The 27,046-nt window shown below is 55.9% G+C and overlaps 1 protein-coding gene across 20 annotated transcripts in view; it reads right to left on the bottom strand.

Moving 5' to 3' along the window:
- The window catches only part of NCOR2 (nuclear receptor corepressor 2), a 244,402-nt gene that overhangs the window by 144,653 nt on the left and 72,703 nt on the right, over positions 1 to 27,046 (bottom strand). For 19 of the 20 annotated variants that reach the window (XM_058425856.1, XM_058425868.1, XM_058425870.1 and 16 more), the window contains exons 2-5: positions 26,253 to 26,472; positions 17,584 to 17,711; positions 14,759 to 14,936; positions 3,945 to 4,124 (exon numbers count right to left, since the gene is read on the bottom strand). In XM_058425856.1, the coding sequence (XP_058281839.1) occupies positions 3,945 to 4,124; positions 14,759 to 14,936; positions 17,584 to 17,711; positions 26,253 to 26,357 (591 nt within the window). In that variant the 5' untranslated portion in view covers positions 26,358 to 26,472. Of the gene's footprint in view, positions 1 to 3,944; positions 4,125 to 14,758; positions 14,937 to 17,583; positions 17,712 to 26,252; positions 26,473 to 26,623; positions 26,642 to 27,046 lie in introns of those variants that run through there. The other variant, XM_058425858.1, reaches the window with a different exon arrangement.

The raw sequence follows: 27,046 nt of genomic DNA, 5'->3' as shown, positions 1-27,046 counted from the left end.
TCCTCATCACCCCCATCACCCTCATCCTCATCACCCCCATCATCCTCATCCTCATCTGTCCATGTATGAACCCCCTCCTCCTAACACCGTTGGAAAGAGCATCCCATCATGCTGCTGTCTGCTTCATAGAAAGAGGGAGGCTGAAGACCAGAGGGTTTAGGGCACTGGCCCAAGGTCAGATGGGAGGCCAATGCCCCATTCTGCAATGTGACAGGGCATCACAAGTGAGATCAGAACATGGTTCTGCTCCACTTATGATGCTCACACAGCCTGCACATGACCACAAAGCAGATCAGTATGAACCCAAAAAGGTGCCCAAGAAGAAGTGAACACAGGAAGAGCCAGAAAATCGAGGGTGCTGGCTTCTGCAGACTCCGGCGCTGGCGGCTTGAGCAGAACTGCCTCGGTCCCACAGCGACCCCTGGTGGTCGCTTCAAGAAGGGCATCAAAATACTCCCCCAAAGCACTAAACAAACAAAGCCAAGAAGGAGAAGCCCACAGCCCCGAAAGGGTGGGCAGGAGGGAGGCTCCCTCCAGCCAGGAAAGGTGGCCCTTCCTCAGGTACTGGAGAAAATACTACCTGGGACATCTACAGAGACCCAGCTAAGAGGGTGACTAGCTCTGCTGGGCCTGGATTCAAGCCCGAGCCCCACGCTCACCAGCTCTGCAGCCTCAGACAGGGCCCTTCACCTCCCTGACCTCAGTGTCTACTTCAGCAGAACCTGTGAGTACATGCCTACCTCATAAGGTTGTTTGGAAGATCAAGGAGATAATGCTGAAAAAACTGCTGCACAGCAGTGACACGCTAAAAAGGGCTGTCTAATGCAAATCAAAACCACAACGAGATACTGCTGTACAACCACAGGATGGCTGGAATCAAAAACATTTTTTAAAGGAAGATAAAAAAGGGTTGGTGTGGCTAGGGACAGTGGCTCACACCTGAAATCCCAGCACTTTGAGAGGCCAAGGTGGGCAGATCACTCAAGACCAGCAGTTTGAGACCAGCTTGGGCAACATGGTGAAACCCCATCTCTACGAAAAATACAAAAATTAGCCGGGTGTGGTGGTGCACCCACCTGTACTCCCAGCTACTCAGAGGCAGAAGGATCGCTTGAGCCCAGGAGGCAGAGGCTCCAGTAAGCCGAGATGGCACCACTGCACTCCAGCCTGGGCAACAGAGTGAGATTCCATCTCAAAAAAAAAAAAGGCTGGGGGCGGTCGGTGAGGATGTGGAAAACCTGGAATCTTCATGCATTGCTGGTAGGAATGTAAAATGGGGCAGCTGATGTGGAAAACAGCCTGGAAAGTCATCAGCAAATTAAACCTAGAGTTACCGTACAACCCGGCAATTCCGCTCCTGGGTATATACCCATGAGAACTGAAAACAGGTGTCCCAACAAAAACGTGAACGCAAATGTTCAACAGCAGCACTATTCACAACAGCCACAGCCCAAATGGCCACAGATGATGAAATAAACAAAAGGTGGCATCTCTATACAATGGAATATGATTCAGCCATAAAAAGGAATGAAGGATGGAGACAAGAGACAACATGATAAACCCCAAAACCATGACACTATGTGGAAGAAGCCAGACGCAAAAGGACGCATACTGTGTGATGCCCTATATAGGAAATGTCTAGAACGGGTCAGTCCATAGAGACAGAGAGTTTGGCTGCTTTAGCTCCTATGAGACTTCCCTGTGGGTTGCTGAAATGGCTGGGAACCAGATAAAGGTGACAGCTGCACAACACTGCAAATGTACGAAATGCCACGGAATTGTGCACTTTAAAATGATTATGCTTGAGAATTTCACTTTTAAAAAATGCCAAAGTGGAATTTAGAGGGGAAAAAACAAACAAAAACCTAACCATTGAGGGTGGCCTTGAGCCACCTGGCTTCCAGCCGCAGTCACCAATGTATGCCAGTGACCCGCAGCTTCAGCCCCACCCCAGGGCCAGGCCTGGAGGTCTAAAGGTGCAGTACCAGGCTGGCCCTGGCAATGCCTGCCCACCCCGCTGGGGCCCGGCCCCTCTCGTGATGCCTGTGCCACCATCATGAGACCTACACACTGCCCGCTGAAGCCTAGGACAGTTGGCAGAGTCTCCAGGACCGGGCCTCACTGCTGGACTACCCTCAAATCCCAGTTCCCCCAACCATGTGACAGCCATGATGGCCCCTTGAAATCAATGCTCTCCCCCTGGAGCATCCTTCAAAACCCAGCTACCAGGGCACCTCTTCCTGGAAGCCTTCTCTCACCAGCCTTCACCAACCTGCCTACAGTGGCTAAAATGAGCCCTTGATCCTCCTTGGAGCCCCTACTTCCTTGTCGGGAGGGCACTAGATGTGAGCCTGTTTCCTTCATTAGTCTAGATGCTCCCTGGGGCCCAGACAGTGTCACAATGACTCAATCAACCATTTTTAATGAGCACCTACTATGTACCCCATGCTGCTCAGAACACAGCAGTTAACAGGGAGACAAGGAGAGGACCACTGTATAACAAAGCTGGGTCTATATTAATTCAAATAATGATGTCACCAGTAGGGTGATGAGACAGATCAGTGATGAGCAAAATTTCTTTTTGTTGAGATAGAGTCTCACTCTGTTGCCCAGGCCAAGAGTGCAGTGGCAATCACGGCTCATGCAGCCTAAACCTCCTGGGCTCAGGCACTCCTGCCTCAGCCTCCTGAGTAGCTGTGACCACAGGCATGTGCCACCACACCTGGCTAATGTTTTAAATTATTTGTAGAGACAGGGTCTCGCTATGTTGCCCACGCTGGTCTCAGACTCCCGGGCTCAAGTGATCCTCCAGCCTCAGCCTCCCAAAGTGCTGGGATTACAGGCATCAGCCACCATGCCTGGCCCAAAGCTTTTCTTTAAAGTCCTAAATAGCAAATATTTTTGACTTTGCAGGCCACACAGGTCTCTGTTGTGATGACTTAACTCTGCCACTGTGGCAGAAAAGCAGTCATATAGACACACATGTGTATAGAGATACACAGACAAGTGGTCATGGCTGTGCCAATAAAACTTTATTTACAAAAACCAGCAGCAGGTAGAATTGGCTGGATTGGCTGAACACAGGATAGAGGAGGGTTGGGGGGGTGTGTTCCTGTACAAGGCTTAGGGTGGCCTCTTGGTGTCAGGGACATCTGAGCAGAGACCTGAATGATACCAGGGAGCAAACCATGAAGAGCTGGGAAAAAGCAGATTATCGAGGAATTGTATATTAACTAATATTTAAACCAAATTATAAAATGAATGTTATAAATATTTACATCAGCTTTTTCTCCACTTGTCTTTGCGTGGTTTCAACAGTGACAATGAGGATTTATTTTTAATCTTGGGATCTTGCTCCCTCCTCTACAAGTTGTCCATTTTACAGGCAAGGAAATCAAGGCTCCAAGAGATGAAGGTTCCAGGACCACACAGCTAGTAAAGAGTAGTTAGGAGGCCAGTCGGTTCAGATTCCAGAGCTAGGGGCTGTTTCCCCACATTACAGATAAGGAAAGGGAAGCATAGAGAAGGGACTGCCTACCCCACGTTGCCTGGTACTGGAAGAAACAGGATCTGAACCTGGACAGACTGGCTAGAAATCCTGAACTTTCACTGCCATTCTTGTGCTGTCTAATACGGCAGCCTGTGTGGCTATTCAAAGGCACATTTAATATGTATATTAAACAAAAATTAAAAATCAGTTCCTCAGTCGCAGTAGGCACATTTCAAATCAACAGTGGAACGTGGCTATCCTGCAGATACACAGTGTTTCCGTCATGGCAGAAAGTTCTGTGGATGTGCTCCTGTCCAATAAACGTAAAGGGCATAAAAACCAGTGAACACCCAGGAACTTGGGAAGGGCTCGGCACATATGTGTGACACCGCTGTCACTGCTGCTAGAATGGAAACTCAGAGCCAGCACTCCCTATCCCCCTGCCCGTTCACACCTGCTTCTTCTTCAGCTTAGAGATCTGCTGCTCCACCATGGTGATCTCTCGGTCCACGCGGTCCATGTTCTGGATCAGCTCCTCCTTGGACAGCCGTGGAGGCACCAGCTCCAGCTCAGGGTCAGTGTGCGGGGGGCTGGGGGGAGACACCGGTTCCAGCTTGCCCGTCAGGCTACGGTCCTGTGGCAGAAAAAAAATGGGCATGGGGTCAGCACAGGGGACACCCCCAGTCTGTACAACCCTGTGATGGTTAATACTGTCAACCTGATTGGATTGAAGGAGGCAAAGTATTGATCCTCAGTATGTCTGTGAGGGTGTTGCCAAAGGAGATTAACATTTGAGTTGGTGGGCTGGAGAAGGCAGACCCACCCTTAATCTGTGTAGGCACCATCTAATCAGCTGCCAGCGAATGTAAAGCAGACAGAAAAATGTGAAAAGGCAAGACTGGCCTAGCCTCCCAGCCTACATCTTTCTCCCGTGCTGGATGCTTCCTGCCCTCGAACATCACACTCTAAGTTCTTCAAGCTTTGGGACTCAGACTGGCTTCCTTGCTCCTCAGCTTGCAGATGGCCTGTTGTGGGACCTTGTGATTGTGTGAGTTAATACTCCTTAATAAACTCCCCTTTATGTAATATATATATATATATTTTATATATATATATATATAAAATATATTTTTTCTATTAGTTCTGTCCCTCTAGAGACCCCTGACTAATGTAGTTGCCAACTTTTTGCCTGCTGCCATTCATGTAAGATGTGCCTTACTCCTCCTTGCCCACCGCCACGATCGTGAGCCCTCCACAGCCACATGGAACTGTGAGTCCAGTTAAATCTCTTTCTTTTTTAAATTGCCCAGTCTTGGGTATGTCTTTATCAGCAGCATGAAAACAGACTAATACACACCCCCCTCCCCAATATACCCCTGGTTTCCATCCCTGACTCCAGGCCCAGAGTCCTGGACATCTGTCAGGACAGTCCTCACCTATTCAAGGATCCCATCCCCATCCCAGCCATCACCCATTCTCCAAAATTCAGAGTCCCTTACAGCCTTCAAGATGCGGTTCAAATGCTCTTGCTACATAAATGGTTTCCCAGCCTCTCCTCAAGTTGTGAAGTCTTCTAGCTCCCTGTTCCCATAACACACCTCTCTTCTTCCACTTACCCCATCTGTGTGTTCCCCACCAGCCCAAGGAACCGAGACCCACAGCCTCCATTCTCCCAAGGCCTGGCCTCTGCAGACCCTCTGTAAACATTCATTCATGAAGCTCAGTCCAAACACGCAAGTTCCAGAACCATGCAGCCAACACACATGTGGCTTTGCAGAAAACATATGTTCCCTAACACACGTAAAAGCCATCAGAATGGGTTACAGATAAGCTAAAAGGAGTTATCTCGGCAGCAGGGCAGAAGAGGGTATTTTTACTTTCTTCTTTTTATTTGCCCGTTATTTTTTCTGATTTTCTTTCACTGAGAGTTACTCTTCGTGTAATACAGCTGTTTTTGAAAATGTGCTTAACAACAAAGGAAGCCTGCATTCAGTTATCCATGGACGCCTTCATCCCACCAGCTAAAGTCCGGTGCACCCAGGCTGTGCTGGGAACACTCTCAGGATAAGGAGGGTAGAAAAAACAACCCAGGCTTCACCTGTGCAGCCCTGGGTTCAAATCCCAGCCCCCTCTGCCACTCTCCAGTTCCGTGACTTCCAGCAGATCATTCAACTGCTTCCTGCCTCAGTTCCTCATCTCTTCAACAGGGAGAACAGTTCGCACCTCCCCGGTCCTTGTGAGTCTTGAATGAGTTAATAGCTCTGAGCCTGGCATACCGTAAGCCTCAATAAATGTTGGCTGGGATGGTCCTCCCCTAGCCGGGCTCCAGAACCCAGCCCCCGCCCTGTGCCATCCTTGGGGCCAAGCCGGCAGCTGCTGGCAGACGAGGCCCAGAGCAGCGCCAGGTCACCGCCTCCCCGCCCCCGCAGCAGCTGCACCCAGAGGACACAGGGTGCATTATTCCCCGGACAACTGCAGCCCGGGGGCCACCGAGTGCCCCCCCAACCTCGGGATTCACAGAGGCTGCATCATCTTCTGTCCACTCCTGCCATCCTCATGGCCTCTGTCCTCCCCTCACCCCACAGAGCCCAAGCAAGACCCACAGGGGCCAAGAGTCTTGGAGTCACATTAGGTTTGCCTCTGGCCTCTGTTACCATCTGAGACGTGGGAGCAAGGACAGCAGGGGCCTGGACAACCCGGTGCTCCCTCTACACAAACAGACTCCTCGAGGGAAATAGAGAAAAGGGCTCACACCTCAGTCGCCCCAATGCAGTCCTCCATGCTCCTCAGGCCACCTCCCCCAGGGACACCCTAGAAATCACACCTGGGGCCACTCACGGCTCAGCCCATCCCAGTCCTCTGCACACCCCATGAAGTGGATCCCACAACAGCCCTCCAAGGGGACTGCTGCTCCATCTCCATTACGCAGAGGCAGAAACAGAGCCTGGAGGCCACTGGGGCTGGATGCCAGAGGCCGGCACTTTCCTATAAAGGGCCAGATGGTAAAAAATAGCTCAAGCTTTGAGGGCCACAAGGTCTCTGTCTCATCTACTAACCCCTGCCATTGTACTGCAAAAGCAGCCACAGGCAATGGGGAACAAATGGGCATGGCTGTGTGCCAATAAAACTTTATTTACAAAAACACACTGAGGGCCAGATTTGGAGCTTGCTGGAGTTTGCTGGCCTCCTGCTCTAAGCAATTCACAAGTGTTAATCCACGTAACCGTCATAACCACCGTGGGAAGTGGGATTTCTGTTCGACGACATGCCCAAGGCCACTCAGCGTCCTACCTTGGAAGGTGCTTGAAGGGGGAGGCTGCAGGGGCTCCCACGTCAGAAATGGCCACACATCTGTTCACCCCACAGAACCGTGGGGCTGAGCCACGTGGGGACCCCACGTGGGGTCCCAGCCACGTATCCGTTCACCCTACAGAACCATAGGGCTGAGCATAAGCGCCAAAGCAGCACCCTTCCAGGGACCCAGAGTGCAGGACCTCCAGAAATTCAAGGCAAAAGTGTGTGTGGAAGAAAAACTCCCTAGAAAAAGCCTCAGGAGTGTGTATGCATCTACCACTGGGTGTGGGGCCTTCACTGCTCCCCAACAGGAGGTCAGGCAGGGGGCCATGGGCACCTGACCCCACCCACAGCAAACCATGGACAGCTCATGCGTCTGGCACCCCCGGGCCTTTGCACAGGCTGGCTCCACTGCCTAGAGTGCCCAACACCCCTTCTGTGCCAACTGACATCAGACCCACATCTCCACACCGCCGCCCAGCCCCTCACTGCGGTCCACCTTGGGTGCTTGGCTGATCTCTCCCTGCAGCCCATGTCATTTCTTGAGGTTCTTAAGACAAAAGGTAGCAGCAAACATGGCACCCAGAGCCCAGTCTCACTACTGGTGGCAAGAAACATCTCCGCTATCCTATCTCTGCTCTTCCACCTGGACCAAGAAGAGAGATAACAGAGCAAGGACAAGGATGTGGAAGGAAGGGCTCTGGGGGCCAGGCCACCCTAAAACTGTGAGAGCAAACTGCTCGTCCAACCTGGGAATAATTCTCCAAAGCAACATTAACAAAAAGAAGGTTTCCATCCCCAGGGCTAACAGGCAGCACCAGGAGTAGAAGCAGCAGCTGGCAACCACTAGCAACACTTGGAAAAGTTGCTGGAAACTTACTCCTTTAAACTCTCCATGGATAAAAGCCGTTGTCTTTAATGGGTTCTTCTTTAAGTTCAGGTTTAGCTTTTATTCGCAGCAAAATTGCACAAGTAAGTCCATCACCTGATGAACAGATAAATAAAACATGGCATATCCATACAATGCAATGTGAAGGGCCGGACATGGAGGCCGAGGCAGGAGGATCGCTTCAGCCCGGGAGTTCAAGACCGCCTGGGCAACATAGCAAGACCCCATCTTTATTTAAAAAAAAAAAAAATGAATGAAGCACTGACCCAGGCTACACTGTGGATGAACCCCGAGAATATGATTCTGAGTGAAAGTGGCCAGACATAAAAGGCTGCAGAGTGTACAACTCCACTCACATGAAATGTCCAGAATAGGCAAATCCATAGAGATGGACAGTGATTCATAGTTGCAGGAAAAAGGAGGAGGGGGAAGTGGGGGGTGACATGGTTTGGCCGTGTCCCCACCCAAATCTCATCTTGAATTGTAGTTCCCATAATTCCCACATGTCGTGGGAGGGGCCAAGTGGAGGTCATTGAATCATGGGGGCGGTTTCCCCCGTCCTGTTCTTGTGATAGTGAGTGAGTTCTCATGAGATCTGATGGTTTATAAGGGGCTTTCCCCACTTTTGCTCAGCACTTCTTGCTGCTGCCATGTGAAGAAGGACGTGTTTGCTTCCCCTTCCACCACGACTTTAAGTTTCCTGAGGCCTCTCCAGCCATGCAGAACTGTGAGTCAACTAAACCTTTTTCTATTACAAATTACCCAGTCTCGGATATGTCTTTATTAGCAGTGTAAGAACAGACTAATACAGGGAGTGACTGATTAATGAGTATGGGGGTCTCCTTTTGCAGCGATGAGAATCATCTAGAACTAGACAGATGACAGCTGCACAACACTGTAAATGTCCTACAAGCCAACGAGCTCTTCACTTTAATGTGGTTACTTTTTTGTGAACCGCCCCTCAGTCGAAAAAGAAGAGGCAAACCCGGATTGCCAAGAGCGCTTCCCCTGGTGCTGGGTTTCCCCAGGACGGGGGCTGAGGGAGCCTGGCAGTCAGGCCTGCAGGCGCACTCCCGATGACTGTCCACCTTCCCACCCACCTAAAGCCGCAGGGAACAAAACAACAAACTAATACACCCCGCACAAGTTGCCAGGGGGCAGTGGGTACCTTTTACTCATCAGATGCCCCTGGTGTAAAAATGTAAAACTTCAAGCTAGCGTGAAAGAGAAAAGTTTATTATGCAAAACTGAAGACTCAGAGGCAGAAAAGCCCCTCAGCTCCCCTGTGCCAGCTCCAGGAAAAAGCAGGGCCCAGCTTCACGCACTCCCAGTACACCCCCTATTCCAGCCACAGGTTCTAGGACAGGCATGGGCCCACTCACGGTGAGGAGGAAAAGCAGTTTGGGGCTAGAAAGCGGAGAGAAGGAAGGAGAGTTCTTTTTGCTGGCCTTGAACCTGGGAGGAGGAAGGCCTGGAGTCACCAGCTTCCTTCTTGCTAACACACCAAGACTCTGTGAAAGATGGCAGAGCCTAGGGATGAAAAGGGACAGGGTCCTGAGGACATCGTGTCATCTAGATCAAGCTGTACCTGACGCTAACCAACGCTGGACTTCAGTTATGTGAGCCAGAACTCATGTTTAAATTTGATAGGGGCTGTCTGTCCTCCTTAGGGATTTTCAGAGATAGTGCTATTTGTGACAATTCTAAAGTCCCAAAAACAAAGTTCGGTGAATTCCCAAGGAAGTCTCTGATGCTACAGAACTCTGGAAGCTGAAGAGCAGAGAAGCATCAGAAAACAGGAACACGGTGGGGCAGAGGGGGCACACATAGAAAAATCCCATCAAATTCCTGCCTCAGGCATCCAGCTGAATTCCACACAGCAGATGCGGAAAACCTCTCAACTCGCTCTCCCAGGCATCCTCCCTTGCTCAGACTTTCCAAATCTCTTCACAGCCTGGAGCAATTACTGCGGCCAGGCTGGCCAGGCCCCAGCACCAAGCCCGTCACACCCGCACCTTGTGGTCCAAGCAGAGAGGAGAGAGACACAGACACAGAGACGAAGACAGACAGATTGAGAAACAGAAATGGACATAGATGAAGACAGAGAAACAGAGACAGAAAGACAGAGACGTGGTGACAGACAGACACAAACAGAAAGAGATAGAGATAGAAGGACACAAAGAGAAAGAGATGGTGAGGCAGAGACACAGACAGAGACAGCCATAGAGACTAAGAGAGATCCCAGAGGGCGCATCGCAGGCAGAGGAATTCCTGACAAGAAGAGGGAAAGCCAGGCAGGCAGAAAGAGCCACAGAGCAACGGTCAGGGACGGAGACCCTCCGGAACCCACAGGCCAGAGGGCGCGGACACGCTGGAGAGGCAGGCAGGCAGCGACTCCTCCCAGGGCCTGCTCTCTGCGCAGAGACAAAACACGCACCTGGGGGACAATGGCCCACTCGGGTTGGTCACCCTCCAAGACTGGGCCCTGAGCTGCCTGCGCACAAACACATGCACACACACGTGTACACGCACACACGCATGCACACACATGTGCACGCACGCACATGCACGGACACATGCACACGTGCGCAAACACACGTACACACATGCGCACACACATGCACACTCGTGCACAAACACGCATGGACACACGCACACACAGGCACATGAGTGCACACACATGCATACACATGCACATGTACACACACACAGGAACATCCACACATCCACATGCACACACACACACAAATACACATGGACACATGCACACACACACAGGCACATGTGCGCACACACAGGCATATGCAAGCACACATACACACACACAGGCACATGCGTGCACACACATGCATACACATGCACATGTACACACACAGGCACATCCACACATACACATGCACACACAAATACGCATGGACACGTGCACACACACAGGCACATGTGCGCACACACACGCATATGCAAGCACACATACGCACACACAGGCGCGTGCACACATACACACGCACACACACGCACGCACACACACCCGCACCCACACACAAACACGCACACACACACGCACAGATGCATGCACACACACACACACACACGCATGCACACACACACACCCTGGCCTGCTATCCATCCAGGCCCCACTTCAGGGGAGTTGTTCAAACGGAAACATCTCTCCCAGGAGGCTGAGCTAAAATTCTCTCCCGCCCTCTATAACAAAAAGAAGCAAAAGAGGAGAAAGCAGATTCCAGTGCTAATGGGGGATGCCAGGCAGAGGGAGGAGGGCACCCCACCAGGGAGACCAGAGGGGACCCAGAGCAGCAGGTCAGCCTGGAGGCAGGCATGGGGTGCACTCCCAGATGCCTGGGCCTAAATCCCGCTCCCCCGCGTCCAGCTCGCTCAGCATGGGGCTGTCTACAAAAGGGGGGTCACAGACCCAGCCTCCTTAGGCTGGGAAGAGAGCAGGGAATGACACTGGCTGGGCATGGCTTGGCACGTGGCAGGCAGTCGGCGCTCACTTAATGGCACCCGCCATCACTGTCAGCATTCTTACCACCGTGTGAATGCCTCCCGCACGCCAGCCTCCTGATAAAGGAGGTGGCTCACCCTAGGAGTCCACCATTCAATCCAATCCGGCCGCACTGGGCAGGAAAGGGGACCCTGTAGGCCTGCCTGAGTGGCCACTTCCCTCCCCGGGGCTGGCTCCCAGTCCCCACCGCCCACCCCTACTCCTGCTGCAGGAGGACGATCGCCTTTGCCCCGAGGCTGCTAAGGAGCTTAGGGTGCCCCAGGGCTGTGCAGGGAGGGGCCTGGGTCACAGCTGGCCGGGCACCAGGCTATGACAAGGATGAGGATGCCACCTGGCCACAGTCCCCACCCCGGCCTGGGCAGTCAGACACAGCTGGGTGGCTGAGTGACCCTGGGGGACAGAAGCCTCTGGGGACACTGCCTGCGATTCCCCCGCCAGCTCTGCCATCGGCATCCTCTGTGGAAGCTGGAGAGAGAACAAGCCTCCAGGCCGGTATGTCCTGAGCGTTACTGAAACCACCGCAAACTCCCACAGCAGCAAACCACAGATGCTTAACCTGTGCACATCCTCACCACCGCCACTGTCTAGGTTCCACTTTCTGTTTCAAAGAGGAGTGAAATCAAAGGGCTGTCTAGGGCACTGGAGGTGTGGCAGGCCCCAGGCTGGACACACACGCGGGAGGTGTCTCTCTCCAGCCAAGAAATGGCCCCAGGCCAAGCACCCCCAGGCGCCCTTGTCCGGCTGTGAGTTGTGAGTTCCTGCAAGGGCTGACTGGGCTCACAGGGCCCTGGACTCCAGGCGAGTGGGGGAAGGAGGGGGAGCAGATGGGGGTAGGGGGTGGGGGAGCAAGGGGATGGGGGAGGTGAGTAGATGGGGGAGGGGCAAGGCCACTGGTGGGAGACGATGGCAGGCAGAACCCATGGGTGAGGGGCGGCTGGGAGGTGAGGGGGAGGGGCAGGTAATGAAGGCAAGGACAGATGGCCACAGGCAGACGGGCTGGGTGGCGCTGGGTGGTAGCTGGGAGTGGCTCTGTGGTAGGGAGGTCGCCCCAGGGGATGAGCAGGGAGAGATGGCAGGAGCCAGGAAGCAGGGGGTGAAGGGGAATGAGCAGGACAGGGGGGCTGTTTGGGTGGAAAGAAAGAGAGGGACTTACGAGGGAGGGAGGTATAGAAGGAGAGAAGGAAGGGGAGCAGGGGCAGGAAGGATGTGCTGGAAGGGTTGGGCGTCAGGGCAGGGATGCTGGCTGGGGTACCGGAGGGGGCAGTGCCCGAGAGGAACTGGCATTGACACCAGTCCCAAGCCCAGACCCAAGTCCAGGTGGCCCAAGCCCCAGGCCACAGAGACCCCCTTCAAGGCCGGCAGGGCCCCTATGGCTGAATCTCACACCCCAGGAGGACATGGTGGGGCTGCAGCCTCAGCCATGAGAGGCCTCGAGAGTCCCCACAGGGCTAGCCACAGGTCTCCCCTGCCATGCAGGCTCTGGAGGGCAGCCAGGACTGGAAGGAGCGAGGAAAGAGGAATGTGCCTGGGGGAGGGCGCTCCTGCCGAGGGCACAGCCAGTGCAAAGCTCCCCAAGTGGGAACGTGCCTGGCGTGTTTAAGAAACTCCAGGGTGGCCTGGGAGGCTGTACGTGAGTGGTTGAGAGGGCTGGTGCAGGGAGATGAGGTCAGGGAGGTGACGGGGTTGGATCACACCGGACCTGCAGCCCTTGGCAACGATTTTGGCTTTTTCCTGCTTGAGACAGGAGCCATGGATGATTTGGAGCACAGAGGGGACACACAGGGGGATGCAGTCATCTGCCTTTATAAAAGCCCTCTGGCTGCTGCTTGGAAGATAAACTGAAGGGGGTAGAGGGAGGCAGGAGCAGGGAGACCCAGAAGGAGGCTACTGCAAAGTTCCCGGACAGCAATGATGAGCTCAGGCCAGGGGTGGCCTCAGGTGTGGGCAGAAGGCTGGAATTGGGATATTTTAGGGCAGAGGTGTCAGGATTTGCTGATGGACTGGAAGTACACAGGAGGGCAGGGAGGCGGCCAGGGTGGAGTCCCTGAGTGCCAACAAGAACACAGCTGCATCCGCCGGGGGAGGTTCCTGAGCGGACTCTCAGGCACATGTGGTCTGTTGGCTAGGAGTTCATTAACTGACCTCCACTTTCCTGTGACAACTTGGTGAGGTGGGGGCTGCCCCAGTGGCAGGGAGGCCAAGCCAACCAACGACCACACAGACACCCCAACCCCTCCCTCCCCTGGCCCCAGAGGCAGCCCTGTGGGTATCTGGCAGGTGTGCAGGTGTCTGGGCCACAGCCACTCAGAGCAGGAGGGGAAGCCCGGCCAGCCCAGCCCCAGGACGGCCCCGCCACCTCCTGCCAGCCCAAGCCCACCCCAGGGATATCCCAGGTTCCACACGGGTATCCTCTCTCCCCAAGAGAAGACCGAGTCTGGCCCAGGTGGCCTGGCCCTGCAGCCAGACCACCATCCATGCCGGCTCATGGGTGCCAAGTAGTTCCCATGCATGAGACCCACAGCCGAGCCCTCTACCCACATGACCAGGTGACACCCTGCCCACAAGTTCCCAGATCAGTGAGGAAGAAATGGGGCTCAGAGAGGCGCAAAGGCAGCACAGCTGTGGAGGTGGGGGTGGTGGAAATCGCACCCGGGTCACCTGAGGGCAGATGGACGGAGGGCCCTGGGATAAGTGAGTGCCCAGGTGAGGCCTGGGCCCACCTGCAATGCCAGGCAGCCCCTCCCAAAGAGATGCAGATGAGCCTAAAGTTGTCTGGCTCCCCTGCCCAAAGTGCATCCATGGTCCCTCAGGTCTGGGTGGCTGCAGACTCAACCCACGCCAGCCCGGTGCCACATGGTGGCCCAAGGAGCAGCCAGACTGGGCAGTAGAAGGAGGCTTTGTCACTCTAGGGGTCCAGGCCATGTCGTAACCAAGCACTGCCCCTTTAGTGCTGAGCCAACTCTGTCCCATCTCACTTTGCGGGACTCTGGAGTCTCCCCTCCCTGACCCTTAAGAATCCAGAAGCCCCAGGTACCTGGCAGAGCCCTGAGCTGTCCACCTCGCGGGCCGGGGTTCAAGGCCCAGGGGGCTGCCTGCTGTGCAGGGCTCGAGGCAGGGGTCACCGAGCCCCCCATTCCAAGTAAGCATGGAACCAAACAACCCACCCTCGACGAAGCTCTCAGAATGTGCTGAAAGCTGACCACCGACCACAGGACAGTCCTGACCCCCCTCGAATGGCAGCTCTCTGCTCCACGGCACCCCAGGCCCTCCCATCCCAGCTCTCCCCTCCCTCACGCCAGCTGCCCCATGACCACAAGCCTGTTCCTGCCCCAGGGCCTTTGCACTTGCTGCTCTGCCCACCTGGAACACCTTCCCCATGCTCTGGCACTTCCAGAGACCTGGCGCCTGCCACCCAGTTCTGTGCACCCGGTGCTTGGCCCACCTCCAAGCCTTTGCCCGAGCTGCCCCCTCCCTGCACATCTACCCACCACCTCCCACCCAGCCTAACCAGCAGCAGAACCTCAAGCGGCAGAGGAGCTCCCAGCTGGGGGCCCAGGCTTACCTTGGTGAGGTCTTCAGATCCCGCAGGCTGGCCCGCGGCCAGCAGGGGCGACGGTCGCAGCAGGGGGTCAGGCAGCAGCTCTAGCCGAGGGCGCTTGCTTTCAATGAACTCCATCTCTGACTTCCCCAGCTCGGGCAGGTATGAGTGGGACTCTGGCCGCAGGTGGAGCTCCTGGGACCTGCAGGAGGCGAGGCATGCAGCGCTGCCTTCCTTCAGGTCCACATTCACCAAGGATATTTACAGGGAGGGAGTGCACTACAGTGGCACTGGAACACCCCAGAGTGACAGCCCCTCCCTCGCCACGGACCACCCCACCGTCCCCACCTGGGCTGGCTACAATGCAGAATCTCCAGTACCATCTGAGGCCTACTGAGTCAGACTCTGCATTTTAACAAGATCACCGGGTGGTTCACAGGCACAGTCCATCCGGGAAACGCTGTGAGCCTAACGCAGATAACAGCACCCGTGATGCCATTTCCCTCTCACCCACACAGGGCAGACATCGCTGGCCGATCGCAGAACTCTTGCTGCTGAACCTGGCCTAACCACCTTCTCAACTCAGCCCAGCAGCCTGGCGCAGAGACTGGAGCTGCCCAGCCTCCCCAGCAACTGGCTCTCCTAAACCCTCCTCCGCAGTGTGCCTAGAGAGGGCATGGCCTTGCCTAACTAAGCACACCCCACAGAGCTGGGACACCTGGCCTCCACCTCTGAGGCTCCAGCCATCACCCACCAGAAAGAGCCTGAACATGGGCCTTGCTGAAATGCTTTTCCCAGAGGCTAAGCAGGGAATCCACAGCTGTTCCCCTGCTGCACAAGCCCTGCCTGGCCTGGCCCTCGCTGTCCCGCCACTGCACTCCTGCCCCAGGGCCTTTGCACCTGCTGGGCTCTGCCTGGAGCATTGAGACCTCAGGCCCTCCATGTGAGCTCCCCCCTTCATGTCGTGGTGCAGATGGTGCCTCCTTGTCCCAGGCCAGACCACACCACACCCGCCTGTCTGCTCTCTCTCTACTGCCCTCCCACGCGCTTGGTGACAACAGGTGTTTCCTGGCCACCTTCCCCACCCTAGAATGAACGCAGGGTGGTTCACCTGTCTTGTTCATGGCTGTCCCCAGGTACTGGCGCACAGTAGGCGTTCAATCAGTGCCTGTAGACTGACTGAATGCTGCCCACTGCAGCACAGGCTGGGGCCGTGTTGCTGGCCCCCCTGGAGGGTGAGGCAGCCACCCCTCTGTGCTCACCTCCCTGGAGGGCCCTCAAGTCCCTGTCCCTCCAAAGCTGGGTCTCAAGACATCCTCCTCCTCAAGGCTCAGAACCTAGGGCTTCACCATTACAGGGTGCTTGGCAGGAAGCGCGTGGTGTTTTCACTTAAACATGACAGCGGCACCGCAGTGGCTCAAATAATGTCCTCCCAAAATCCATGGCCACTAGAACCGCAAAATACAACGTCTTCCCAAAATCCACGGCCAATGGAACCTCAAAATATAACGTCCTCCCAAAATCCACGGTCACTGGAACCTCAAAATGCAATATCCTCCCAAAATCCATGGCCACTGGAACCTCAAAATATAACATCTTCCCAAAATGCACAGCCACTGGAACCTCAAAATAAGACCTTCTTTGGACCTAGGGTCATTGCAGATGGAATTAAGCTAAGATGAGGCCATCCTGGATTAGGATGACTGGGGTCCTTGTAACACGACAAGAGAACACAGAGACAGACAAGGAAATGGCCACATGAGACAGAGGCAGAGGCAGAGATTGGACCGATGCAGCCACAGCTGAGGAACGCCTGTAGCCCCCAGAAGCTGGAGGAGACAGAAAAGCATCCTCCCCTCGAGCCATCCAAGGGGGTGCGACCCTGCGGACGCCCTGACTTCAGATCACGGGAATGCACTTCTGTGGCTTGAAGCCACCTAGTTTGTGGCACGTTGTGATGGCAGCCCCAGGAAACCAATCCAGGTACAGAAGGCACGCTGCCTCGGCCTCCCCTCCTCCTCCAGACGCCTGCGCCCACCTGAGTTCACCAGCCCCAACTGCTCTGGGGCCCTGGGACACCTCCGTGGTACCATGAAGGGCTGGGGCCTGATGCCTCGACTTCTGGTCCTGGCTGAGTAAACAAGGGCCCGTCCCTCAACCTCGCAGCCTCAGCTGCCCCATCTGAGAAACAGGCACAATTCCCCACACCTCAGCTGTCTCCAGCAGAAGCTCCTAGAGAAGGTGGGAGAAAGAACGTGGCCTACCAATCCCAAATGAATGCCTGGAGAGCTGGCTCTGGCCCAGCCCTGGCCCTCCCCTTGCTGTAGTCCCTCCAGCTCCCCACGCAACCCACCTCCCTCCCACCGCCCCCCTCCCCACCCCCCGCCCCACCGCCACCTAATCTGTTCATTCCCCTGCCACCCGGATCAAGGAAAGTAAGGCTGGCCCAGCACAGGCACACACCAGAGGGCATCCTCTGCCAGCAGGAGAAGGAGGAGGAATGGGAGGGGAGGGGAGGGGAGGGGCCCCAGGAGCACCAGGTGTGGACTCGAATCTTCCCACAGCAGCCCAGCCCTGCTGCAGCCCAGCTTGGAGGTCCCCACTGCTGCCCAAACCCACAGAGGCCACTGAAGTTCCATGCTGGAAGTCTGAGGGCCACGTGGCTCTTCCCTGCTCGTCTCCATCCTCACCCCGAGTCACGGCCACGCCAGGTCAAGGGTGAACACACAGCCCGACATCCCCTCATTTCACAGGACCCTGTGTGCTCCTGCTCCGCTACGGGCCTCTGCTTCTCCATCTGAGAAGGAGCTCTCATGCCCTGGACAGGGAGGCAGCAACTCTCTCCTCACCGTTCATTCCCGGGCTGGAACTCGGACAGCAGGGAGGGCCTCCGCCGCTGGGGCTGCATGATGGAGCCAGGCGACAGGTGGGAGGCATAGTCGCGGGAGTGGTGCTGGTACTCCAGGAGCCCGACGTCCTGCAGGAGGGGACAGAGAAGCGGTGAGCGTGGGGGGGCACGGGCATGGCAGGGCACGGCAGGGCACAGTGGGCAAGGCTGTGGACTCCCTGCTCAGGCTCGTTCCTGCCCTAGGCAGATAAGCCCAAGTCCTGCAGGGAACTTCAGGGACCGTCTGGCCAGAGGCTACCCCTGGGGCCGAACGCCAAGGAGGAGAAGGAACATAGACGGCTGAAGGGCCCTGGGCTGCGTCCTTCCCACACAGCATCCCAGGGACCCACGATCACGCCCACCTTCCAGATGAGACCACCAAGCCTGGGAAGGCTGACGGGGCTGTCGAGGCCACAGGCTAGTACAGGCCTGGAACCTCCCTAACCATGGCCTCTGTCTGCCGGCCACGCTGGCGTTGACTGGCGGGCCTGAGTAGAGGAAGCTATCTTCGCTCTTCTACCCTCCCACCCCATCCTACCCCTGCCAGGCTGTGGGTCCCTCCAGCCTGAGGAGCTGAAGCTTGAAAATGCAGGCCTGGGAAGACAGGACTGAAGGTGCATACGGGGCAGCATTATTTGTAAAAACAGAAATGCATTTGCAGCAACAACTGGGAAAAGGCCCAACCTAGATGCCCAGCTCTTGGCAGGGTGGGTAAGTGATGCCCACGCGAGGGAATGAGGCTCGGGCCTCACTCGCCAGGAGAAGGATGGATGGTGGCAAGTGACGGCAACAAACACCCGACAGCCAGCGAGGCCCGAAGACCAGGTTTCAGAACAAAGCGTTCCCTGACCCCAAGCCCGCCCTGTAAAAGAGGAACTCCCGCTCGTATCACAGCCAGAAGGGTAAGCCTTAGGCAGACCCTCCTCCTTTAATAACACACCGCCGTCCATTTGACAAAGACTCTCCTTGCCCACACCTGAGTCAAGCTCCTCTGACCCATCCTCTCTCCACGGGGCCTTGGCCTTGGCCTTGGCCTTGCGGGGCTCTGCCCAGCTGCAGGAATCCTGCTAAGTCAGTCTAGAGGAACCCCCCACCCTCAAGCGCTCCTCTTAGTAATTTTCCATCCACTGACCCCTCCCTCCACCCTGCGGCTAGGCTATGAGGCCCCAGCTGTCTTGGCCGTATTTGGAGCTGAGCCCGGTCTCTCTCCCTTATTGTGACAGTCTTGACACTGATAGCACAATTGTCCTGTGTAGTCTTCCTGCTTAACAAGTGTCCAAATACTTTTTTCTTTAACACATTACCCATTATCATGGGGGGGGGGAACTCAGTATCAACAAATTAGATGTATACCGATTGCCAAGTACACCCAGATTTGAGAAACATTAAACTGTGTTTTTTTTTAAAAAAAAAAAAAAAAGACAGTAACAAGCCTTTCAAACAAAACAAGATAGGCTTCACTAATGCGCCAATCCCAATAGATTAGTTCTGTCTGCCTACAACACTCAGTTATGCTGTTTGCAGCAATCAGTTAGTGATGTCTGACACAGGTAAGGCTTCAGAGAGCGGGATTACAGGTGACTTCGTTTCTTCTTGGCACCTTTTTTAAATGTTCCCAATTTTCCATAAAAATCTAGTCATTCTTTCGTTGTTTGGCTTTTTCAACAAGGCAGTTATTTTTGCAAAGAGAATCAGAGACAATGCCAGGTAGGTGCGTTGATAACGTATCTGTTGCAGACCCAACGAAATCAGCACATGACAGCCTGGGAGCCCAGAGGCCAGGAAGGATGTGCAAGTGGAATCCGTGGGGCCCCTGGCAGCCTCAGAAGCTGGAAAAGTTGGGGAAAGGACCTCCCTGGACAGTCCGACGTAGATACCAAAAGCTGCAAGGCCTCCAACAGAAGGTGTGTCTTTGGCCCTGTTATTAGAACCCTCTGAGCCTCAGTTTCTCCTCTTTGAAATGGGTGCCCAGCCCAGATTAAAGGAGGCCTGCACCTCTTACACTCATCTCCTTCGCCTCTCTGAGGGATTCCCCCAAGGCTGAGAGCAGCCTCCAGAAGGCAGAAAAGGCACGAGCCTCCTCCTGCATCCCACAGCGTCTAGCACAAGACTCCAGGCGCTCTCAGTGGGAGGAGAAGGGAGAAGACGGGGCTGGAGGGAGGGAGTGGAGGAGGCCACTGGGCTGACGATGACGCAGCTGCCAGGCAAAGACCTCACCACACACACAGAGGTGTGAGAAGAAGGCAGCAGGCCTCGCAGTCTGCCAGGAGGATCCTCTCCGCCCAGCTCTCCCATACCAAGGCCAAGTGGGCAGAGAGGGAGGGCGGACGGTCCAGTCCCTGGGAAGAGGGCCTCGGCCAGATAGTGCCTACAGCAGCCCACCATGGTGGAGGAGGCCTGAAGTGGGGGCTGAGGAGGCCTCTGCATGAACCCTTTGGCCTTAGTTTCCCAATTTAGGAGATCCTCCCAGGAGCATCTTGGGGGCCGTTTCTGCCTAAAATCTGTGGACATTTTGTTGCCGGACCCTAAACCCTGGGAAACACTCGGTCCACAATGGCCCCCACCACTAGGCTTGAAGCAGGTCACCAGAGTTGAGCCCGGGGACTCCCCCAACAAGAGTGCCTGGAGGTTCTCGGGAAAGGCAAAAATTGGGGAGGCCCCACCAGAGAAACTGACCCGAGGTGGAGCCCAAGGGGTCCCATGAGCTGCAATACACCCAGGCTGGAAACCACCTCGCCAAGTCTCCAAGCAGGAGAGCTCCCCACGTGACAACATTAATCATAAAAAACAACAATAATACCCCACAGTAATAAACTGCCTGTGTGCACCTGCAGCTAAATGCTTTAAATATATTAGTTAATCTCATCCCTACAGCAACCCTGTGAGGTGGGTATTACAAGAAGCCCCACACAAAGATGAGAAAACAGAGGCACAGAGAGGGTAAGTGGCTTGTCCACGTCACACAGCAATAAGGGGGTACGTTCTGAGATGCAAGGCAAAGGCTGAGCTGGCTTTCTGAGGAGGGTCGAGGGGACGGACCCCAGGCTCTGAACCTGTCCCTGTAGGACAGCAGCAAACCTGACTTGGGGAGAGGGAGTCTGACCCAACTGCTCAGAAAGGGAGGCAGGAAAAGCCCGTTCAGGTGATGCCCCCTTGCCTCGGAGGGTTCTCCCTGACCATGGCACCTCTGAAGCTGGAAATCAGGGCCACCAATAAATTACACCCTTAAAACTCCTGGGGAAGGTGAGAGGCCACCAGAAAAAGCCATTCACCCAGGAGGGAATCCCAGCTGGTGCCTTCTTGGCTGGGTCCCAAGGGTGGGGAGGAGTGGCTGGGGGCAGAGAGGAGAAAGGGGCTAGATTCGGGGGGATGTTTGAGCATGGACTGGGAGAAGTTCCTTTGCCGGAGAGGAGTGCCCCTCTCTGGCCCCTCGATAGGGCTCCTTACTCCAGAAGGTGTCAAGGGAATGCCTGGGACTGCACACTGAAAGCAAAAGAATTCAGCCCGTTCCTAGACCCTGGATTCATGGGAAAGCAAAGGAAGAATTCAGCACGTTCCTAGACCCTGGCTGCGTTCACGGGTCTCTCCCGGAATGATGGTGGCTACACTCAAGAGAGCTCCCACCTCAGGACCTTTGCACATGCTTTTCCTGCTGCCTGGAACATTCCTCAGCCAGATTCCCACATGCCTGGCCCTCTCCCTTCCTCCAGGTTCAGCTCCAAAGGCAGCTTCTCGGTGAGGCTCCTTCCCGACCCTCTACTTAAATCTGGGCTCCCCCAACCTCAGCCCTTCCCCTCGTCTCCTTCCCAACTCGCCATTCCCCACAAGGAGGTCAGCTCCCTTAGACACGGATGCTTACCTGTTCTGTTCACAGCTGCACTGCAAGGGCCTGGAAGAGGACGGGCCCGAGATGCCTGATAAGTATTTGCCAGATGGATGGATGGATGGATGGATGGATGGATGGATGGATGGATGGATCTCCCAGCATGGGAGCTCCCAATGAATGAATGAATCTCCCCCAGCATGGGAGCTCCCACCAGCCTCTCTTTTGAGGGCCAAACCATCCCTCCACAGTCTCTTAAGAGCCATCACCAAACACCAGGAACTGAGCTGCAAGAGGGGCCATGAAGCTAACGGAGGGACCCCCCAGGGCACTCAGGACACTGCAAAGCCTCCCGCAGTCTAGCCTCTCCCAGTGATCCCCATGCGCCCACCTGCCCCAGCCTGGCCCAGGCAGTCTCCAGGATCTGGGAGCCTTGGCCCAGGGTGGTACTACTCCACCAAAGGTCTGCAACATTGCCAACTGCAACAAAGTGGGCACAGAACGTGACAGCATGCAGACCCCTGGGGTTGGCACGACCCTGGCATCCAAGGGCACAACCAACTCTGTCTGACCCTGCTGGACTGGGCCTGGCTGAGCCCCTGCGTCTGTGCAGTGGGACCCCGTATCGATTTGTGACAAACTGGAAATGAAACAGACCGGTCCTTCCCATAGGGAGTCTGATAAGCACTAATCTAGGCCAAGAGTCAGCACACTAGGGCCCCAGGCCAAGGCAGCAGCGTCCAGTGTCACAGGCACAGGCCACGCCCACTCCCTTAAGCCCTGGTTGAGCTGCTTTCACACCATATGGGCCGCGAAGGGCAGTTGCATGGCCTGCAAAGCCTGAAATATTTACCGAGAAGGTGTGCTCACCCCTGCCCTAGGGGCAAAGCCCAAAGTGTACCCTTGGGGCAAGACAGAAAAGGCTACTAAAGGCGATGTTGTAATAATAGCATCGTCATCATTACATTATTGATTATATCAAATATCTGCTTACTCTATCCGTACCCTGTGCGAAGGGCTCTGCACCTATCAACTAATTGGATCCTCACAATCTTAAAACTATCCTTGCTCAACTGATGGGGAAACTGAGGCACGGGATGGTAAGGCCACTTGCCCTCCCTTTCACAGGTAGAACATCACTGGGGCAGGATGTAAATGCAAGCAATATGGCTCCAGAACCGGTGCTATGAACCAGTCTTCAATACTGCGGCACAGAGAGGTTAAGTAACTTGCCCAAGGCCACACAGCAGAAAAGACTCATGCTGGGATTCAGACTCTGTGTTCCTGCTTTTAACTGCATTCATTTAGCTCAAAGTCTGGAGGAGCTCAGGAGTGTTCAGGGGTCCCAGAGGACCTGAAGAAGAAGGCAGAATGGAGCTGGGCCACAGAAAGCCTGAAAGGAGGCCGGGAGAAGAGGATGCGTTGATCTCCGGGAAAACAAAAGCTGTAAGCATTTTGTTACTGGACCCTCAACCCTGGAGACCCTCGCTTCCCCAGGACCCTCAGGGAGAGACATAGGGTCCTGCTACTGTCACGGAGAGAAGCTGGGCCCCTGAGGATGGAGAGAATGGGGCACAGAGGGATATGGCAGGTGGGAAGCGGGAGGGCAGGGATGATGCATATAGAAGCCTGGAGCATGGCTGAGGCTGAGTCAGGGAACCTGGGGGCTTTCCATGGTCTCAGGGTCCAGGCCTCTGTCTGCAAGCACCCCCTAAGTGAAGCCTCCCGTTTATGCTGGGAATCACTCACCAGCAGCCCGCAGATGACGCCAGGGCAGAGCACGGGCAGAGGCAGCAGCTTCCACGGCCCGCACCGTTCCACCGCTGGCTCGGCATCCGCAGTCCTGTGGTTCCCCAGGGGGAAGAGGCCCTGCCTGGGTTTCCTGCCACCCCTCCAGGAGGAAAGAGATGACTACCCCGGGCTTGCTGCGTGCAGACATTGCCACCGATGCACAGACCCACCAGGACGCCGGTACTGCAGGTGAGGAAACAGGCCGTTCCACGTGGCTGTGAGCAGGCCAATGCCACTCAGCAAGCTGAACACCAAGAGGGTTCGAAGCCACACTGAGGTCTCTCAGGCTCCAGGGAAGACCTGCCATCAAAGCAGCCCTGTGCCCAAAGCGCCAGGAAGAGGACTCTCCAGACAGGAGGGGCTGTCCCAGGAGGTAGGCCTGTCGGGAGTATGTGTGGGGGTGACCTGAATCTGGGAAGGTCACTGAGGCATCCCGTGGACCCCAGCAGAATGGCCTCGGCTACTGTACGAGGAACCAGGACAGCCAGGTTCCCGCCACTGACCGTCCCCTTGCCCGAGGGATCTTTCTGTGGCTTGATGAGGAGCTCAGGAAGGGGGTGGTATCTTTCGAACTGGGTCTTGCCCGTTAAAAGGACAGGAAGGGTTTGGGCACTGAGGGGCTGCCAGGGAGGGGCCTCCAGATCACAGCCCCCAGCTCACCTCCAACCTGCAGCAAGAAAGCAGCTCCACCCTGCAATATGCCCAGGGCAGCAGGGCCCTCCTCAGAGTGCCCAGAACTCTTCCTCCTGCCCTTCAAGAGACAAGCAGGGTTCCCTGGATGGGCAGCCCTACCATGAGGCAGGAGGGTCCGATATGGGGCAGCTCCCCCAAGGAGGAGCACACATAGGTGGCCCCTGCTGCCCCCACACAAGGACAGAAACGTTCTCATCTGTGGCTGCCAGGCTGGGCCTCACTCACTCCCTGCCCTCAGCCTCCTGCCTGGAGGGGGTGGTGAGCACTTGGCCCTGTCCACCCACATCCTGCGTCACTGACGGCCCAGCAGGAGAAGAATGGGAGGTGTCTAGGGTCAGCCAGTGACCCCAAGGGCCCAGTTGGGGCAAAGGGCAGGAGGGGTGGGAGGGCAGAGGCCACAGCAGCCTGAGGACTCCCCAAGGCTAGGAGCGGGGTGGGGGCGGTGGAGAAGAGTGGAAACCTCCACAGGACAGGAGAAGAAACTAGAAGCCAGCGGCCCCCCAGGGGCAAGCAGGTTCCCCTCTGGGCCGCTGCAGGTACAGCAACAAGACCAAGGAACGGCAGCAGCAAACGGACAGAGTGGGCTGGCCCTGAGCCAGGCGCCGTCTTAAGAACATTCAGCGTATCCCCTTTACCCCTCGTGAGAATCTAGGAGACAGGTACTCTCAGTACCCCCGCTTTATGGGTGACAAAATTGAGGCTCAGAGAGGTTACACAACTTGTCCAGTTTCCTACCCTGTGAAATATTTTCCCATTGACAAAATACAGAGCATGACAGTCCCACTCTGGGGTGATCAGGGGAATGCACACAACCATATACACTCAGGGCTTTGAACAACATTTGACCCGTAGTAGGTGCTCAGTTAACAAGAGCTCTTCTTTTTGTTGGTGGTGGTGACAGATAAAGACAATGATGACAAAATATGAAATCATTTCCCACTGGGAGTTTATTCCTTAGCCCCGGGCACACAGTAGGTGCTCAATAAATAGAAGCATGGAGGAGTGGGGGGACACAGAAGCTTGGCGCCCCGATGCTGTGGCAGCCTCCCCACTTAGGGCAATCGCACCTGAGGCCTGTGATTTAACCTCTTGGGCCTCGGTCTCCTCATCTGCAAAGTGGGATGAGAGCGCGAGCTGCTCTTTCACAGGGCCGCTTGGGAGAATGCAATGACTCTGCGCAGGGAAATGCCGTCCTAAGAGGGATCCACAATGCGCCCACTGAGGACAGCTGACTCTGCAAAGCGCCCCAGGGGCCCAACCTACAGGAGGCCACTGTGTCAGGGACTCCCCCAGGCAGTGCCAGTGAGCTCATATGCAAAACCTTGTCGTTCACTGATGGAAATGTCTTCCCACACAGCTTCCTTTCTGGTTCTCACAAGAGGGGACCACACCAGCCAGGCAGGACACACACACGCACACACACGCACACCCCCATGGTGGCCGGCAGAGTCAGCTTCACTCCAGCTGTGACCTCCAGGCCTCACATCCCCTCACTCAGCAGCCAGGAGGTCACAAGGGGGAGGCCCACAACTCTAAAAGCCGCAAACACCCAGAGACATGGCATACAGCAAGCACCCCATAAATGCCAAAGGAGCGAAACCAAGGCCCATTGTCCTGGCTACACCATGCAGTGAGAGAACAGGCAGGAAATGGGGCCCCCACTGGGAAGTGGGCTGGGGTGGGGTGCGGCTTAGGAGACCCGACCAGGGCACACATGTGGGCAGGCACCAAGTCCCACCTGCCCCCAGGGCAAGCCATCTGCCCTGGCCACGGGGCGGGCTCCCCAAAGACACAGCCAGCAACCTGGACCCTCGTGTCAGGGAGGTAGAAATGCAACCTGTGCGGTGCCTCCTCATCTCAGAGCCTTGAACCTCACCAAGGTGAATACACATGGAACGGGAGGACAGGAAGGAAGGGGAGCTGTGACCTATCAGGCCCCCTTGCCCCCTGGAAGCCACCCCAATCCTACCCAATCCTGCGGCAGCGGGGGAGCAGAGGTGAGGCTGGGCTGCAGGAAAGTGAATACAGCAGGAGCTCCACATTCGCGTGCCAATCCCACTGCCAGTCAAGTGAGGGCAGAGCCCCAGCTCAGCCTGGCCCCAGCCTCCATCTTCCCAGCTTTAAAATGGGAGCAAAGAGATTTTATCAGATGTTCTGGAAAAGGCTTCAGACACCAGGAGCCTCTGTGGAGGTCTCCCCTCTGCCCTGGGAGGCTCCGAGCCACACGAGCCCGGCTCCCAGGAGAAAGGAAGGGGTGAAGATTCAGTGGAATGCAAGAAGGGTCTCAAAGGTAGCCCCAGGCGCACACACGTGCACCCCCTTACCGTGTGCGTCCGGGCGATCTGCACTGGGTAGGAAAGGCTGTGGGGCGGGTAGCGGGGCTCAGTGGCCCTCCACGTCTGTGCCACAGGCTGTGTGGATCCCGACATGGTGGTGGGGGTCGGGCTGGGGGGTCCCAGGCCCCGATAAGCTTTCTCTTAATCACCACCAAGGATTAAAAGCCAGTCCTCGTCATCAGCTCACGGGCCACCCCGTCACTGGCAACTGTGAGAAAACAAGAAAAGAAAAACAAGATCAGCCACGGGGCAGCTGGCTCCTCCGTGCACAGGTCCCCGAGTCGTTCCTGTGGTTCCGTGAGGACACGCAAGCACCCAGGGGCCTGTCTGGACCCTCCTCCATCCACTGCCATACTCACCTGCTCTCTGGCAGCACAAGGAGACAGGCAGGGCGTTCAAGGTCTCTCCGAGCCATGCAAGCCACGCAAGGGACCACAGGCCTCCTCCTCACCCAGGCCCTTACCCGGCAGGCACAGGGACTCTGTGCTGCCCTCACTACCACCCAGATGGCTCCCAGCCCCCCAAGCCCACCCAACCTCACTCCATGGCCCCCGGGTTTCTAAGTCACAGGGCAGGGTTTCCAGAAAGCACCTGTCCCAGGAGGGGCGGCCGGCAGCGGGGACAGCACACACCACTGTCCCAGGCAGCGGGGACAGCACACACCACTGTCCCAGGCAGCGGGGACCAGCACACACCACTGTCCCAGGCAGCGGGGACCAGCACACACCACTGTCCCAGGCAGCGGGGACAGCACACACCACTGTCCCAGGCAGCAGGGACCA

The sequence above is a fragment of the Hylobates moloch genome, unplaced genomic scaffold (genome assembly GCF_009828535.3).
Source record: "Hylobates moloch isolate HMO894 unplaced genomic scaffold, HMol_V3 SCAFFOLD_12, whole genome shotgun sequence".
In the NCBI taxonomy this organism is placed as follows: domain Eukaryota; kingdom Metazoa; phylum Chordata; class Mammalia; order Primates; family Hylobatidae; genus Hylobates; species Hylobates moloch.
This window is presented reverse-complemented; position numbering and strand designations above follow the sequence as displayed.